This window comes from Bombus bifarius, unplaced genomic scaffold, assembly GCF_011952205.1.
Source record: "Bombus bifarius isolate JDL3187 unplaced genomic scaffold, Bbif_JDL3187 scf7180000008218, whole genome shotgun sequence".
Classification (NCBI taxonomy): domain Eukaryota; kingdom Metazoa; phylum Arthropoda; class Insecta; order Hymenoptera; family Apidae; genus Bombus; species Bombus bifarius.
The window spans coordinates 1,332,921-1,350,357 of record NW_022884519.1 but is presented as its reverse complement, the minus strand read 5'-3'; the positions used below and the strand labels follow the sequence as shown (position 1 = coordinate 1,350,357).

Genomic DNA, 17,437 nt, shown 5'->3' with positions numbered 1-17,437 from the left:
GAAAAACATTATAGGATAATTGATTTTTTATTAGTCTTTTCAACAATTGCTACGCTAGTGAAGTGTGTGAAATGTGATGGAAAAGTAAATTTTCATTCGACTAAGAAAGAAGGCCTTGGATTTAACATCAAAGTGTCGTGCGAATGCTGTAAACAGATTACAAATGTTCCGTCTAGTGCAAGAATAAACTCTGGTATTTTCGAAGTTAATTATCGGTTTGTTTTCGTGATGAGGATATTAGGCCTTGGATTAGATGGCTGTGAAAAGTTCTGCGGCTTGATGGATTTGTCCAGTAGGTTTTTATCGACACCGACGTACAATGATTACGTGAAAAAAATGTGCTCGACCGTAAAAGAAGTAGCGAATCGATTTTTTTTATCTGCTATAAAAGAAGAAAAAGCAGCAACAGCCGAAGAGAAAAAGACTGAAGATGCCGACGAACTCACCGTATCGGCCGACGGAACATGGAAGAAAAGAGGCTTCTCATCTTTATTCGGCGCCACCTCGTTAATCGGTTACTTTACAGGTAAAGTTCTTGACATTTTCGTCAAAAGTTCATACTGCCATGAATGTAAAACTTGGGAACATAAATTAAACTCTGCCGAATACGAAGAGTGGCATGAAGCCCATGTAAGTGCTGGAAAGTGTCGGGCAAATCATACCGGTGCAACTGGAAGTATAGAGGTCGAAGCGATAAAAACCATGTTTCAACGCTCGGTAAAGAATGGTGTACGATATCGCAACTATATCGGCGACAGTGACTCTAAAGCTTACTCCGAGTTGGTGAATTCTAAACCTTATGGCGATGATTTTTCAATAGTGAAAAAAGAATGTGTAGAACATGTTCAAAAAAGAATGGGCACTCGTCTACGTGAAATAGTCAACAATACCGTTGTCGATACTGAAACTAAGGCTGAAAAGAAGATTGAAAGAAAGAGTCTGTCTGCTAAAGGGAAGCTTACGGCTAAAATGATCGATAAACTGACGGTACACTACGGTTTGGCTATTAGACGTTACTCTGATTCCGTGGAAAGTATGAAGAATGCTATCTGGGCAACGTTCTTTCACTACAGTTCGACGGACGAGAATCCGCAGCATAAAAAATGCCCGAGCGGCGCGGACTCCTGGTGCGAATGGCAAAAAGCTGCAGCTGCTGATGCATTGGATTCGTTCAAACACACGTACAGTGCTCTTCCGGAGGATGTTTTGAATGCCATCAAGCCTATCTATGAAGATCTGAGCAAAGATGCTCTCCTGGAGCGATGTGTCGGAAGCTTCACGCAGACCAACAATGAGAGTTTGAACCAACTTATTTGGAAAATCTCACCGAAGCACTTGAGTGAAACCTCTGTCATCGTTGAAATTGCAGCTTATGTGGCAGCCAGTGTTTTCAACGAAGGTTCTTTTGCTTTACTAACCTTCATGCAAGACATGGGAATCAGTAGTGGATCAAGCGCTCATGACTGGGCGCGATCAACTGACTCCATACGTGTAAGCCGAGCAGAGCAGGAAGCTGAAAGACAAACTAAAGAAGGGTAGGATTGGTCGTAGACAGGAGCAAAAAAGGATGCTTTAGACATCATGGATGATAGCAACATCCTTTATGGACCTGGTATTGATGATTTAGTGTGAGGTAAGCCGATAAAATTCGCTTATGAACGTTTTATACCAGATTTTTTTAGTGTTCAAAACTTCAAAGCGTTTTCACCACAACTCACGTTTTCAAAGTCGGGGTGCCCCTCATAACTTCAAAACTACTGCACCGAGCCTTTTGAAATTTTGAACACTATTTCTGTACATAATTTACGAGGTAACGCTGGAGAGTTTTTTCAAATTTGTTAATTATTTTTATTTTACAATAACAAATTAGCCGATTTTTTCGCAAAAAACCGCGTTTTTCCATTCAAAGTGTTCCAAAAAAGTGAAAAATTGAAATTTCGCAAAACCCTGCCAGCGTTACCTGGGGAAAACTGTTACCTAACGAATAAACTTTGATTTTTTGATTTTAAATGATCCAGCATCGAGTTATGAGCAATTCTACTTTTTTCCGAGACACGTCCGAATAATTGCTGCCATTGCCGTATTTTTTAATATTTCTCCGTGAAAATTTTATACAACATTCTTCGAATGTCATACTTTAATGTACTATTGGTTTTAATAAAGAGATTTTAACTGTGTCGTCATAAAAAATTCACAAAAACATGCCTTTTTTGTACGAATTAACCTTAGCGCCCCCCTCCCCCCTCCCTTAAATACGATAACAAGTTGCACTGATCAAATCCATAAAATTGAAAAGCAAGGAAAAGCGAAGGTGTTACACTTATTATTTTTACAAATTTATTTTGTGTTTCATTTATTCGACTAAATCAACTTATAGAATTAGATCATTTGTGTGAACAATTGAACAGTGATTGAATGAAATTGAGACTTTTAAAAAAAAGGTGGATTTACGAAAAGTTCATCAGCTTTTATAATTTTTATCACTTTCTGTAATAAAAAGTTTCTGTAAGTGTTGAAATACTTTGGTGAACAATTGCATGTATTATCAGGTTGACTGCCACGTCACCCATATTCGGGTGATAGCAAAGTTTCTGATAGGGCCGCGTCACCCGTGTTCTGGTGACAGCAAAGTTTTTACAGAGCCGTGTCACCTGTATTCGGGTGACAGCAAAGTTCCTGATAGGGTCGCCTCACCCACGTTCAGACGACAGCAAAGCCCCTGGCAGCGGGTGTCACCCACATTTGGGTGACAGCGAAAGCCGGTGAGACCGCGTCACCCGCATTCGGGTGACAGCAAAGTCCCTGGCAGCGGGTGTGTCACCCACATTTGGGTGACGGCGAAAGCTGGCGAGACCGCGTCACCCGCATTCGGATGACAGCAAAGCTTTTGGCAGGGGCGTGTCACCCATATACGGGTGACAGCAAAATTTCTGACGCTGCTGCGTCACCCGTATACGGGTGACTCTTATTTGACTACTTGCGAAGGATCGTCGTAGGTATTTGAAAAGATATTCCACAAGAAGTAATAAAACTATTGAATTGTTATACAAGTAATACGAAAATGGTTTATTAAGAAAATTATTTAGAATGTAAAATTTTGAAGCATTCTATACAAAGCTGAGTTTGGTCGGGACAATTTGGACAATAAGTTGCTGTTTTCTTTAAATTCTTCCGTGTCTTTGATCGGTCCGTTCGACGTCTTTTATCCGCATAACATAGTTTGCATGCGCGTCTAATGCTTCTTCCGGAATCATTTTCCCGGACGGCGATATTATACTGACTCCGTGGAAGACAAGGATTTTTTGTATTTTCAGACAGCCCTAATAATTTTGCAGCTAATAATTCTCTAAATCTTCTAATATTTACATTCTTCCTTGTTTCAATTTTCTGATACAAGTAAGTTTATTATTTCGTCATCGACGAACAGCTGAAACACATGATATGGATTGACATCGTCAGGTAATTGCCTAATGAAGCCGTCTGTTTCGGGAAAAGAAAATGACTTCTGCCGACCATTAAATTCATCCCATTCGCCAAATTGAATTGTACTTTCCTCGGTTTCGTCGGTTCTTCTTTCTTCCTCAATGACAAATTCTTGTAAAATCACGTTCAGTATCACCACGATTGCACTTATCAATATCCGAATCAGGATCAGACGATGTAATCCTATTTATATTTCTATTTCTAGGAAATCTGATTTCTTCCTCATCGCTACCATCCGAATTTGTGTTTAACCTCGTAAAAGCTTTCTTTTTCACTGTTATTTGACTCACTAAGAAATAAGTTTTCCATTTTTCTTTTCCACATTGTAACGAATTAGGGCAGAGATTTTAAGTTATCTAAAATATCGGTGGGAGTATCTAGCAGAGTACGCTTGGTTCTGCGGCACTCGTGGCCTGAAAGAGATTTCATTGAAAACACGCACGGCAGTCAACGTGTTATAATAACGTATATTCAAATATTCATGGACAATAGGATAAGAATTATTTTTACCAGACTTCTCACGATTTTACGTGTTCACAATGATTTTCAAGGTAAAGGAAGTTCGCTTGAGGAGTTTCAATTATCGAAATGACCTACGTAAATCATATTCATGAGAATGGCTCTTCTACCCCAGCAACATCAATTTCATAGAGGGCGTCGATTTACGCGAGCTCGTGCGTTTGAGACGTTGCATCGTCTGAAAGACGATCGTTGCCGCATGCAAAAAGCCCGTGAATAGCCTTTCACGTGTTCCGAGGAGCGGCCACTTGTTTCGTGCTCTCGAGGGCGGATGCGAAACGTTTTTCCGGCCTCTGTAAGATGTCCGCGGGTCAGTGCTTTCATAGCGTTGCGTGCACATTCTACTTGTTCTTCGGCACTCGTATTTTTTCCTTTCTTTTAGTTGAATTGCTCGAAACTCGATTGTTTTACGTAGAATACAAAAATTGTGGTATGAGTGCACAGTATGACTCAAGTTAGAGGGAATTTTTTCCTTAGTCTTAAGGGTTTTTAGGTTTAAGACTGAAGATCATAATGGTATAGGTTAGAATTTTGAGAACTTGAATTTTGTCACATATCTCAATTCTTCCATGTTTCCCTTACATAGTTTTAAATTTTTGAACAATATATGACGAATTTTGTATGACATTACAGTTTTGCATCATTATAATATTCAGCCAGCGAAATCTAATTATTTGAAGTATATTGACATTTCATTATTAAATGTGTTGAAGTAATTACTTCAAGAAAAGCTCTATCTAAAAAGTCGTTTCTCTATGACTTAACCTCAACAATATCACACATTAAATTAATAAATAACGAAAACAATTTACTTGATTTTGATCTCACTATACCTATACTTATATTTCTATGTATTTTTCTATTAAAAATTCATCCACTAGTTCCTCTATCAGTTAACCTCTTCAATATCATATATTAAGTTAATAAATAATGACAACAATTTATTTAATTTTGATCTCATACACTATACCTGTACTTATACTTATTTCAATATATTTTTCTGTTACAAATTCATTCAGTCGTTTCTCTATCAGTTAATCTCAACAATATCACACATTAAATTAATAAGTAATGGCAACAATGTATTTGATTTTGACCTTATGAGGTGTATGCACTATACCTGTACTTATCGTTGTTTCAATATATTTTTCTATTAGAAATTCATCCACTCGTTCCTCTATCAGTTAACCTCTACAATATTATATATTAAGTTAATAAATAACGATAACAATTTATTTGATTTTGATCTCACTATACCTATACTTATATTTCTATATATTCTTCTATTAAAAATTCATCCAGTCGTTTCTCTATCATTTAACCTCAACAATATCACACATTAAATTAATAAATAACGATAACAATTTACTTGATTTTGATCTCACTATACCTGTACTTATATTTCAATATATTTTTCTATTACAAATTCATCCAGTCGTTTTTCTATCACTTAACCTCAACAATATCACACATTAAATTAATAAATAATGGCAACAATGTATTTGATTTTGACCTCATACACTATACCTGTACTTATCATTGTTTCAATATATTTTTCTGTTACAAATTCATCCAGTCGTTTCTCTATCATTTAACCTCAACAATATCACACATTAAATTAATAAATAATGGCAACAATGTATTTGATTTTGACCTCATACACTATACCTGTACTTATCGTTGTTTCAATATATTTTTCTGTTACAAATTCATCCAGTAGTTTCTCTATGACTTAACCTCAACAATATCACACATTAAATTAATAAATAACGATAACAATTTACTTGATTTTGATCTCACTATACCTATATTTATATTTCTATATATTTTTCTATTAAAAATTCATCCAGTCGTTTCTCTATCATTTAACCTCAACAATATCACACATTAAATTAATAAATAATGGCAACAATGTATTTGATTTTGACCTCATACACTATACCTGTACTTATCGTTGTTTCAATATATTTTTCTATTACAAATTCATCCACTCGTTTCTCTATCAGCTAATCTCAACAAAATATGAAACATCTACCATTATTCTGATTTTTATCTTAAAAAAAGAAAGTAAAAATTATTACAATGACAGTTATCTACTTTAGTAGAGGATTTAATTGATGCATTGGATTTACTTGATGCATCATTTCCAGACAATTATTTAATTACAAATAACACGTTTGCAGCATATTCTGTGTCAATCTTAATAATTAGTTTCGCCAGTTTAATCTCTAAAAATGAGATTTTCCTACCGCGATAATACAAAACACCATCCACCGTGGTAACGTTCGATTTTAATATTCGTTGCTTTCCACGCAACAACTTGCTCGCCCATCTGAAACAAGGTCAAGGGATCTAATTGTAATCCTCGGAATTATTACTATTTCTTCCCGCGGATCGCATTTTAACGAGCTACTTGGATTAATTAATTCTTAGCCCCCCCCCTTGTTACACGCTCTATCGTTCCTCTTGACCTCTTATTTTCCCCGCACGAGATTCGTCTGTGGATTTTCTTGTCTTCGAACACGATACAACCCACTGTACAACTGACAACATGCACGCAAAACTCGAAACATCCGGGTTAGATTTGGTTAGGTTCCGAGGAACATACTTGCAAGCATTGAAATATACAGGGTGGTTGGTAACTGGTGGAATAAGCGGAAACGGGCTGATTCTACGCGAAAAAAGAAGTCGAAAATATAGAATAAAAATTTCTCGTTTGAGGCTTTATTTTCGAGAAAATCGACTTTGAATTTTCGCTCGGTACGCGTGCGGCACGTTATAACGGATCTCACTGTAGATCGTTGTCTCGATGGAAAAATTAAAAAAAATTAAGAAAAAAATTTTTTATTTATTTTATTTATTAAAAATTTTTTTTAATTTTTTCTTTCTTTTTTTTTAAACTTTTCTATCAAGACAACGATCTACAGTGAGATCCGTTATAACGAGACGTGATAAAGTGCAGGCGTACCGAGCGAAAATTCAAAGTCGATTTTCTCGAAAACAAAGCCTCAAACGAAAATTTTTTATTCTATATTTCCGACTCCTTTTTTCGCGTAGAATCACCCCCTTTCCGCTTGTACCACCAGTTACCAATCACCCTGTATAATTAAATTGAAATTCTCAAAATCCCGACTTTTGAATACGTTCTCATAAACTCAATACCAAACATAATCAAATATTCTATGTATTTTCGACCAATCGCGAGGAGAGACATCAACGGGAGTCGTAAATTCCCGTTACGATTATAGCAATCGACACCACGGGTTGATCGATCCCCCGATTTCCGTTAAGATAATAGGGGTGATTGAGTTAGTATAACACTGTGATTCACAGAATTATAAGGTTTTATTTCCAACACTTAAGTTACACTGTTGAGTAGATATAATTCCCAGATGACAATTTGTCGCCCGAAGGTAAGACAGATATGCACGCTAGAGCAAGGCTCTTATAATTGAACTTAGTACGTTAGTGGACGTAGCACTAGAGGATGCTTAATGGAGGAAGTGAATGTTCGGTGATCCCGAGAACTGACTTGGATAGTTGATGTGAATTATACTCCTCTAGCGTTATGCTTAGACTTAGACGCGTCTGTAGAAGAAGTAGCTGACTTGACCCTCCTGATGTCGTAGGCGAAGTGGTTGACTTGACCCTCCTGAGGTCGTAGGAGCAGCGAGCTTGGGTGACGATGCTGTGTCGGAGGAAAGCTAGCGATGGGTGTGTCTAGCGCACGGGACCATCGGATTTGTTCATGACATTGTAGGTCAGGAAGTGAGGGCAGTATACATTGCTTCTGATTGGATAAACGAAGGTTGGTCTGATTGGATAACTAGGAAGGTCTTAGCCGCCCTCGATAGAAAGTTGCTAGTAGGAAGCATCGTACGTGAGAAAAACTAACTTTCCCTTGTTAAGCCGTAGTAGACCATAGTCTTTAGAAATGATTCCGAAAAAAGATATTTGTTGGGTCTGAAGGAGCTTAGCTAGCAAATTACTGGGATTTATGATGGGTCCTTAAGACTATTGAGGGTACGTCTAGGCCTGGTCTAGGTAGACGGTCGCCCGACGTAACATTCTATGTACACAGAAATCTCCCTTTTTTATTTTTATAATATTTTTTATGAAATATATTTATATACAGAGGTTGGAAAAAATAATGGAAATGCCTCTTTATGTCATATACGTATTATACAAATATATACATACAGATACATATATGACATATAAGAATTCTGTCCAACACCTCTGTATGTGTTTACTGTCTTCAGATGTTTTTGAACGAATAAGCGTCCACTGTAACCATAACCTCATTTTTTTTTATTTATTTATTTATTTATTTACATTTTACAATTTGTCCAGTAGGACATTTGGTAATTATAGCGGTATACTAATATAACATGTGGGTGGCTACCCCCAGCGGAGTACCATCATCGTGTTTGTTAGGTTATGTCCCCATAACCTCATAACACTATAATTTTCAGTCCACTATTTACACTCGTGTTCATATTATTACCAATTTCTAAGAGAAGATTAAAAAGGAAACACCCAACAGATCTCACAAAGGACGTAACCTAACATACAAACACTCACCACACTAAAGAAATAAATCAATCAAATTCGAAGATGGTATCCCACTGGGGGTAGCCATCCACATGCTATTGTCACGTCCCGCGCTGCGCACGCGCCGTAACGTAGGCCAAAACTACCAATAGCGCGAGTGAGCGTTCCAATTTGAAATTTAAATAAATTTTAACAATTTGTATATAAACCAAATTCGAACGTCAAACCCCCACGGAATAACCCGTCACATGACAACCCCTCCACGGCAGACCTAAATATAAATAAGCGTAGCGGCATAGAAGAAGCGGTAATAATTCCTTAGTTTTAGAGTAGTTAATTCCTCAGTTTTGGCTGATTAGTTTTCTCAGTTCTTGGTGATTAACTCCTTGGTTCTTGGCGATCAGTTCCCATTTCCTGGCAAGTAATTTCTTGTTCATAGCGATTAATTCTTAATTCCTCTAGCTCTTAATTTCTCAATTCCTTTGTTTTTTAATTCTTCAGTTCCTTAGTTTTCAGCTCTTAATTCCTTTAGCTCTTAGTTTTGCTCTCAGCTTTTAGGTTCTTTAGTCCTTTAGTTCTTTAGCTTTTAGTTCTTTGTTTCATTAGTTTCCAATTCTTGCTAGTCTTGTTAATCGACGTGTTTGTATTTGTCAATTTGTAAACTATCGAAAATCTATCGAAATTAAAATCTTGTAATTAATAAGAGCGAAACGTATTGCGAACGATTGTAACTCCGAGCATTCGGAATTTCAACGACTATTCTGTCAATATCCAATTAGAATACGAATAAACATTTTTTTTTGTGAAGAATATTTGTCTAATAATATAGCAGGATTAAGCGAACATTTATTTTCACCAACTTTAATCCTCTCCCGTGCCAGTACTCCTGCGCATAGCAGGTTAGCCGAAACGTGGAATTTAATTTCAAATCGCGTTAAATAACAGACAATACTACAATTTAATCTAAATTCAAAAATTAACGGCAACGCAACCAAAACGAGCCAGACAAAACGTAACACTATATTGCTATATCACTAAGCTATAATATTTTACCAAATGTCCTACTGGACAAATTGTAAAATGTAAATAAATAAATAATAAAAAAAAAGAAAAAAATTTCTAAGATGTTACAAATCCCAATTGTAGTACAATTTTTTCTAACTCTTACAATGGCTATCCTACAAAAAGTATAAGTCCAAGTGGCAAAAGTATAAGAAGGAATTTTCAAAGTCTAAAGGAACAGTTTTCGTACTGGAAGAGGTTAGACCAATTCCTCTTAATTATCGCCATGTTGCTCGCCTCCGTACTTCTCGAATGCATTTCTGTAGTTCGCGGTGTCTCCCGCTGGCGACCCCAACAAAATGCGAGAAAGCTTCACGGTGAGACAACGGGGAAAAATTTTTCTGTCGATCCTTTTTTTTCTCTCTAGCGAGGAAAAGTTTCGCCAGGAACGTAGTTCCGCGAATGGGAAGTTGCTAGGTACTTTGATGGCGCTGTTGTTTGTCGATGTGGTGGAAAGTGAGGAATGGGCAGTGTGCGCTGATCAGATTCGTAGATAAAACAGCGCAAGCATGATTTTTATCAAATTCATCGGTGATATTCCGCGGGGAACAATAGGGGAAGGGATGCGATAGATAATTTGCCAGATAAATACAACACGACGCGAAAGCTCGCCTCGAATAAATCGAACGTTGTCTCGTGAACCAATGGCGTTTCGATATTTGGTTCTTTTTGTCTTCTCCCGTTAGAGGCTAATGATCATCGATTCGAACTGGATTCTGTTTCCCTTTTCCTCTGACAGAATCATGACGTATATTTTCATTTCTCGTTCGAAGGAATAATTTGAAAAATTGAAAACTCTCGGTTGTTGTTTCGTTAAAAATGGAAATCGAACTATAGATCTCTAGCAGCATGCGTTCATTTAATGCTCATTGCCAATCAGATCCACGATCTCCACAATTAATCTCGTTGGCAGTCTCTAAATTTTTATATCGCGTTTCCCTTTGTTATCTATTTCGATAAACAAAACGATTCGCGATATTTCGGGGGAAAACTCGAGGATTAAATGGAAACGGGAAATCACGTGTATTAACAACGATCTATATTTTGCTGAAATTTAAGATATTCTCGTTACGATCGGAAGATCTGTAGTGACACTCGACGACGGAACTTTCCGACGGCTTCGCCACACAAAGCGCTACGTCATCTAAGCGTAAGGCTGACATGCACAATGTACCATCGATATCCCTATGGTCCTTTCGCCGAATATTCGGAAGAAATCATACGTGGCAACCGTCGTGGACATCTAACAAACGCGTGCGTAGTGGGGATAGCGAGGGGCAACAGAGAAAAGAATCCGTTTGGTTTTGAACAAAAGATTCATTCCGTTCCAAATAGCGAAATGAGAAGGGTCTAGCGTAACGGCGAAGTGCAAAGGGCCTAGCGTAACGGCGAAGTGCAGAGGGTCTAGCGTAACGGCGAAGTGCAGAGGGTCTAGCGCAACAGCGAAGCAAACATATTCGACAAGCGTGTTTGTTTATTGTTTGTTGTTTATTGTTTATTGTTTATTGTTTACAGTTTATTGTGTACTGTTTACTGTTTATTTTTTAGTGTTTATTGTTTATTTTTTAGTCTTTACTGTTTACTGTTTACTGTTTACTATTGGCTGTTTACTGTTTACTGTTTACTGTTTACTGTTTACTGTTTACTGTTTACTATTGACTGTTTACTATTGACTGTTTACTGTTTACTGTTTACTGTTTACTGTTTACTGTTTACTGTTTACTGTTTACTGTTTACTGTTTACTGTTTACTGTTTACTGTTTACTGTTTACTGTTTACTGTTTACTGTTTACTGTTTACTGTTTACTGTTTACTGTTTACTGTTTAATGTTTACTGTTTACTGTTTACTGTTTACTGTTTACTGTTTACTGTTTACTGTTTACTGTTTACTGTTTACTGTTTACTGTTTACTGTTTACTGTTTACTGTTTACTGTTTACTGTTTACTGTTTACTGTTTACTGTTTACTGTTTACTGTTTACTGTTTACTGTTTACTGTTTACTGTTTACTGTTTACTGTTTACTGTTTACTGTTTACTGTTTACTGTTTACTGTTTACTGTTTACTGTTTACTGTTTACTGTTTACTGTTTACTGTTTACTGTTTACTGTTTACTGTTTACTGTTTACTGTTTACTATTGACTGTTGACTGTTGACTGTTGACTGTGTGGCGGATCGGTATCAATAGGACGCCGACAGGTCGAGGCATCAACGCGGCGTAACACCTCCCGGGCGATCCGCTGGTAGCAACCGCCAACACTAGGGGGCTACGACGACAACGAGTCTGTCTAACTCGCTAGCGGTCGAATATACGAACGATTGATACAAATACCGCACCTAGCGAGACTCCCTCTACGTCTAAGGCAGGGACTACCGGGCATAGCCTTACTGACGAGTCCACCGGTAGTCCCGGGACGAAACGCACACACAACTCTCTTTTCATCCGCCACAACTGTTTACTATTTACTGTTGACTGTTGACTTTCCGCTGTTGAGTGTTGAGTGTTGATTGCTGGCTGTTGATTGTTGACTGTTGTTTGTTAACTGTTGATTGTTAAATAAACTTTGTTGTTGAACATCGAAAGTATTTCTTGGGCACTTACATCTGCAACCAACCACCACCTCAGACCGGATATAAATAATTAGAAGGGTAACCAAATTAATTATAAACACACATCACGCGTTTAACATACAGTGGTTCACCAGAAACTCGTAGAAACCTTTCATGAATAAATTACGTGTATTACATGAAACATTCTGAAATTTCATTAGAACTGTAACAAGACTGGACCGTCATGATGATATTGATAAATTATGAAAGAGACTTTAAAAAATATACAGAAGTAGCAAGAAATTTCTGGTGCAAATATATTTTTCATAGAAATTATGAAAATATTTTTCCTTTAATTATTAACATTTTGACTGCCACGTTGGGACCGGAGCGCTTCAACTTCTTACAATCGTAAAAATTTAATGAAAATTGACAGTTATGAATTTTGAATACAACCGATAAATAGAAGATACTTTAAAATAAAAAGTGCCACATTAAACAATTAAACATTTTTATTAAAACATCAATAAAAAAAAAAAAATGAGAACAGATGTTCCATCTAACGGTGCACTGTCTTAAAACACTGTGGCGCCCTCAGCGAAACATATGATTTCGGCGCGGCATTTAAAATGTTAAAGGCTTTTTATTGATTAAATTATTAAAAGAAACATAAGAATAGAACATATCTAGTCATAAAGTAAGCTTTGTAACTAACGATTTATAACCAATTTGTTAATAAAACTAATATTCTAATTTGTTAATAAAATATCTAATTCGACGGTTCGTTGGTCTGTTCACAGTGTGCAGCGAGAATCCTGGCCTAAGCGGTCGTTACCACGCCGGACTGTGGAGTGGAAAGCGTTGGTCCTGCTGCCGCTTGTCCACACGTTCCGCGGAGGGCTGCGACACTTGCAGCTCCTGGTCCTCTAAGCCGTTAAACGCAACGAACCCGTCCTCCACGTCCACTTTGAGCTTCACCTCGGCCACCGGAAGCACCATCGCCACCACTGCCGCCATAACCGATCGACCACAGACGACCAACTCAGAGGCGAACAACAATCCCATCGTTCACTCGCAGGCCCGTTCAACTATCGGTTCGTACCAACTTTCATTTTTCTCCTTATTGTATCTCCTTCTTTTCTACGATCTACGTTCTTATTTCTCTTGTTCTGTTTGCTTAGCAAGATTTTAAAAATAATTTCCAAAGCTTCTACATCGGTAGTTCCGATCGTGAACAGCAGAGGGCAGGCGCGACGCTTAGAAAAGAAACGCGCGCACTTTGAATGCGATAGAATCGCGAATGTTTCAAAATCGGATTTTTCCAAGATTTCTAAATTGTATTTGCCAATGTTGTGTAACATAGGATTAAGTTGACGACAGGCTGCAGGCGATCCATCTTTAAAAGGTTAAAGTATGAAGAATAGATTTTTCTTGTTTTGTTGGTAACCTGGACGTGGTAAAACAAGATGAAAGTATGATGGCGCACGTGGAATGCTATAGGATGATCGATAGAGGAATTAGCGAACTGACGATTGTGAAAACTAAAGTGAGAAGTTCAAAGGTTAGAGGTATACATGCTGTAACTTGATACTCTGGCGACTCTTTCGCGCCACGCTTGCCAAGGTCTACGTTTCAAAGAAACCAGTAGAAAATTATCTGCTGACTGTGGCAAAGAGAGGATAAAACCTGCAAACCACCACATTTCTTTGATACGTCGAGCGTTTTACCTTTTTTAAAGACGACGAACGTGTGACATGAATTTCGTGTTTCAAGATCTTTCAGTGCAACTCTCAAGTTTTTCTTACAGTTTCACCGAGATATCTTCGCGAAGTTAACGAAGCTATTCTTCTTCCATAATAATCTGTTTCCATGAACTTTCTTCTTTTCTTCTCTTCTTTGCTTCTTTTTTTTTTTTTTTATTCTACTTTTCACCAGCTTTAAAATAGATTCGACCAATCGACTAATAGCTTAATTAATCCCATGAGTTGGCCAATGTTAAATTCAACGCTAGTTTTCCGTTTAATCTGCGGCCTGCTTCCTTCCGGTTCGACTTCGCGCCGTATTTCGGGCTTACCGAAACTCACCAGCCCCCTTCCAGTTAAATATTAGCGAGCGTCGCGGTAATTCCAAGACAAACTCTCCCCTAGTCATAAATGTCCGGTCAGTTAATACCGGATTCCATTAGGACCCCTTAGTGGCTTTGAAATTCCAATCAGTTTCAGTAGAATTGACAGTTGTTGAGCTCACGTTGCATGGAATAACTAGGAAATTGCGTTATTTCATTGGTCTAACGATCAGTCTTGTATTAAATTTCCATTTAAATTCTCCTGTTTGTTGGATTTATCCTGTTTCCTATTTTTTTTTTTTTTTTTTTTTTTTTTTTTTTTTTTAAAGACTGCATCGAAATGTAACATTGTTTTTATTTTTTATGGAGATATATTTAATTAACCATATTGAAAACACCGAGATATTCGAAATGGTCAATTCGTAGGTTTTCGTAGGAATTTTATAAATTTGCCACGCTACAATTTGTGATTTTAATGATTTTTTTTTTTGCAAGTATGGGTATAAATGTCTTTCCCTTGCATTATATATTTTTCCATATACCTTTCATTTTGATTTCTTTGGTGCAACTTTTATACTTTGATCGTTGATAGTTTTAGTATTAATATTACAATAGTCACCAGCCTTTTTCTATTTTTTAACAATTATTTCTACTAAACTATTGCTCAAAAGTATGAGTGCTCAATATTGAAATATTTTAAAGATTAAGTAAATTAAAGATCGTACAATTGTTTCTTCATTTGCATTTTAATTAAATTATCAAATACCTTGATACATTTGTACACCCAATAAGAACAACCCAATAGGATTACAATAGCCACCAGCTTTTTTCTATTCTTCAACAATTGTTTCTACTAAACTATTGCTCAAAAGTATGAGTACTCAATATTGAAATATTTTAAAGATTAACTAACTTAAAGATCGTACAATTGTTACTTCATTTGCATTTTAATTAAATTGTCAAATACTTTGATACATTTGTACACCCAATAAGAACCCAACCCAATAGGATTACAATAGCCACCAGCTTTTTTCTATTCTTCAACAATTATTTCTACTAAACTATTGCTCAAAAGTATGAGTACTCAATATTGAAATATTTTAAAGATTAAGTAAATTAAAGATCGTACAATTATTACTTCATTTGCATTTTAATTAAATTGTCAAATACTTTGATAAATTGGAACACTTTGCATTAACTCTTTGCACTTCTCTGTCGAGTGTGACTCGACGTCAGTTTTTATCTCAGGAGCTGCTTTGTCGAGCCCCACTCGACATTCTTTGCCACCTTTTTTTGTGATTGCATCCTGGAAATTGTTCCAAGATATATCACACACTTAAAAATTACAAAATACAACAATAGTGTGAATAAAACTGTTTAGTTAAATCTAACTGAATTTCTGTCTTCCTTTATTTATTTAAATTCTCTTATATTTTAGTTAAAGTAAATTTCAAATAAAACACTTAAAAGCACTTGACAGCTGCTGCTAACGAAATTGAAATAAAATTCAGAATACAGAGGATTAATAAATATCAAACAGTTATTTGAAACGATATCATTGGCATAATTTTTAACATGCAAGAAATTTTCATTTTCACAATATTTCGCTTCTTTATTTCTTTGGAAAACTGTTCATACGAGGTGTCTTCGATGACGTCGTATCTTACGTCGACGATCAACAGTAACATCTCGACGTTCTTCCTCTTCTTGAAGCACGGAACATGAAGCAGAGGACCATAAACAGGGCTGCAAATACAAAATAAGGGATGAAATTCGACAGGCGTAGTTAAACGGGTCAATGCACAGCCATAGTATTCGTTGTGCCTTGCTCTTTATGCTGTCATTGTGCACCGACCCATTTGACGCGGCTTTTTATATTTTATTTTTCCTCTTCCGTCACCGTGCATCGACCCACTCGGCGCATCGAACAGATCCTCTCCGCGTCTCGCATTCTTCCTCTCTCCTTTCTTTTATTTTTCTCTTCTCCCATCTGTCTGTTCGAACAGCTGGACGTACATTTCATGAATTTTATATCTTGAAACTTTTACGATGATTAGATGACATTTCTCATAGTTCTTCGAGCTTCCATCATATTTTTATTAGTTGCGATCTATCGCGAGGTTCCGTCAACATTCCAACACGCATCTTCGGGATAAACTTGAACATTTTTTTCTTCTTCAGGGCAAGCCCAAAATATTCTATATGTATTTGCGCAGGACTTGTAGATAATTGTAATATAGAACAACGAGAACTTGCTGTTGCAACCCGTCAAATATATTTAAAAAAAAATAATTAGTATACAAACTATATTCGTTGATACGCTCGTACAGTATACCATATAAATTGCGAAGTAAGATCGCTAATGACTCGTTAATTAGATCGCTGATATCTCGTAGATATTGATCGATAATTCGTAGATACTGGGTATATACTCGCGATCGTGTCACGTAAAATAAAGAAAAGGAAATTGAAGATGAAAAATAATAATAAAAAAAAAAGAGAATTTATTTCTTAACACACTGATCAATCTACTTCCGAACTCCAGCCGTGCCTTTCCAAGACTGAAGCCCTTACAACTTGACTTTCGGAGGAACCCGATTCTTTTTCTCTGTCGCCCCTCAATATCCCCACCATCCACGCGTTTGTTAGGCGTCCGCCACCGTTGCCACGCACGCCTCCTCTCGAACATTCGGCGAAAGGACCGTTGGGATATTGATGGCTCATTAGGCACTTCGTTTCGGCGATATACATTGTTGGCGAGTGCCGTCACATCTTTATTTCCATCATCAGCCCATCGGTTCCGAAGCGCGGCCTGACCTCTGATGTGGATTGAGATGTGGTTGATGTGACAATCGCGTCCGTTTATTTATATTGGTCGGGGGATAGTCGAAAAATTCAGATTCGTCTTTGTTCAACGGTTGCACGTAGCGGCAACATTGTTTCGTCCAGTGTTTATTTAGCGTTACGTTTCGTGCGTCAAGGCGGTGTCAATGTCTCGAGGCAAAACAACAATATGAGCTTTCGATTCGCATCGTTCTCTGACTCATGTGCCGCTACATATTCTAAAAATATTCTAAATATTCTAAAGTATTTTAAAATTATTGAGATATGTATAATTTTGTGTGCTGCACTGGGTTAGATGCATAGTAGAGATACTTGTATGCGAATATCAGTGTGTGGAAGTATGTGTGTTGCGGCGTTTCG

General features: G+C 37.0%; 2 protein-coding genes across 5 annotated transcripts in view; both read left to right on the top strand.

The window, feature by feature from the left end:
* The window catches only part of LOC117211202 (tyrosine-protein kinase Btk29A), a 344,145-nt gene that overhangs the window by 49,342 nt on the left and 277,366 nt on the right, over window positions 1-17,437 (top strand). For all 4 annotated transcript variants that reach the window (XM_033454872.1, XM_033454871.1, XM_033454877.1 and 1 more), the window contains one exon: window positions 12,969-13,262. In XM_033454872.1, the coding sequence (XP_033310763.1) occupies window positions 12,969-13,262 (294 nt within the window). The remainder of the gene's footprint in view (window positions 1-12,968; window positions 13,263-17,437) is intronic.
* On the top strand, window positions 938-1,678 carry LOC117211206. Its single transcript, XM_033454882.1, has one exon. The coding sequence runs from the start codon at window positions 970-972 to the stop codon at window positions 1,537-1,539; it is 570 nt and encodes a 189-aa protein (XP_033310773.1). The 5' UTR covers window positions 938-969; the 3' UTR covers window positions 1,540-1,678.

What these genes read in the sequence shown, in the direction of transcription:
- LOC117211206 (XM_033454882.1), top strand. Translation starts at nt 970, where the DNA reads ATGATCGATAAACTGACGGTACACTACGGTTTGGCTATTAGACGTTAC.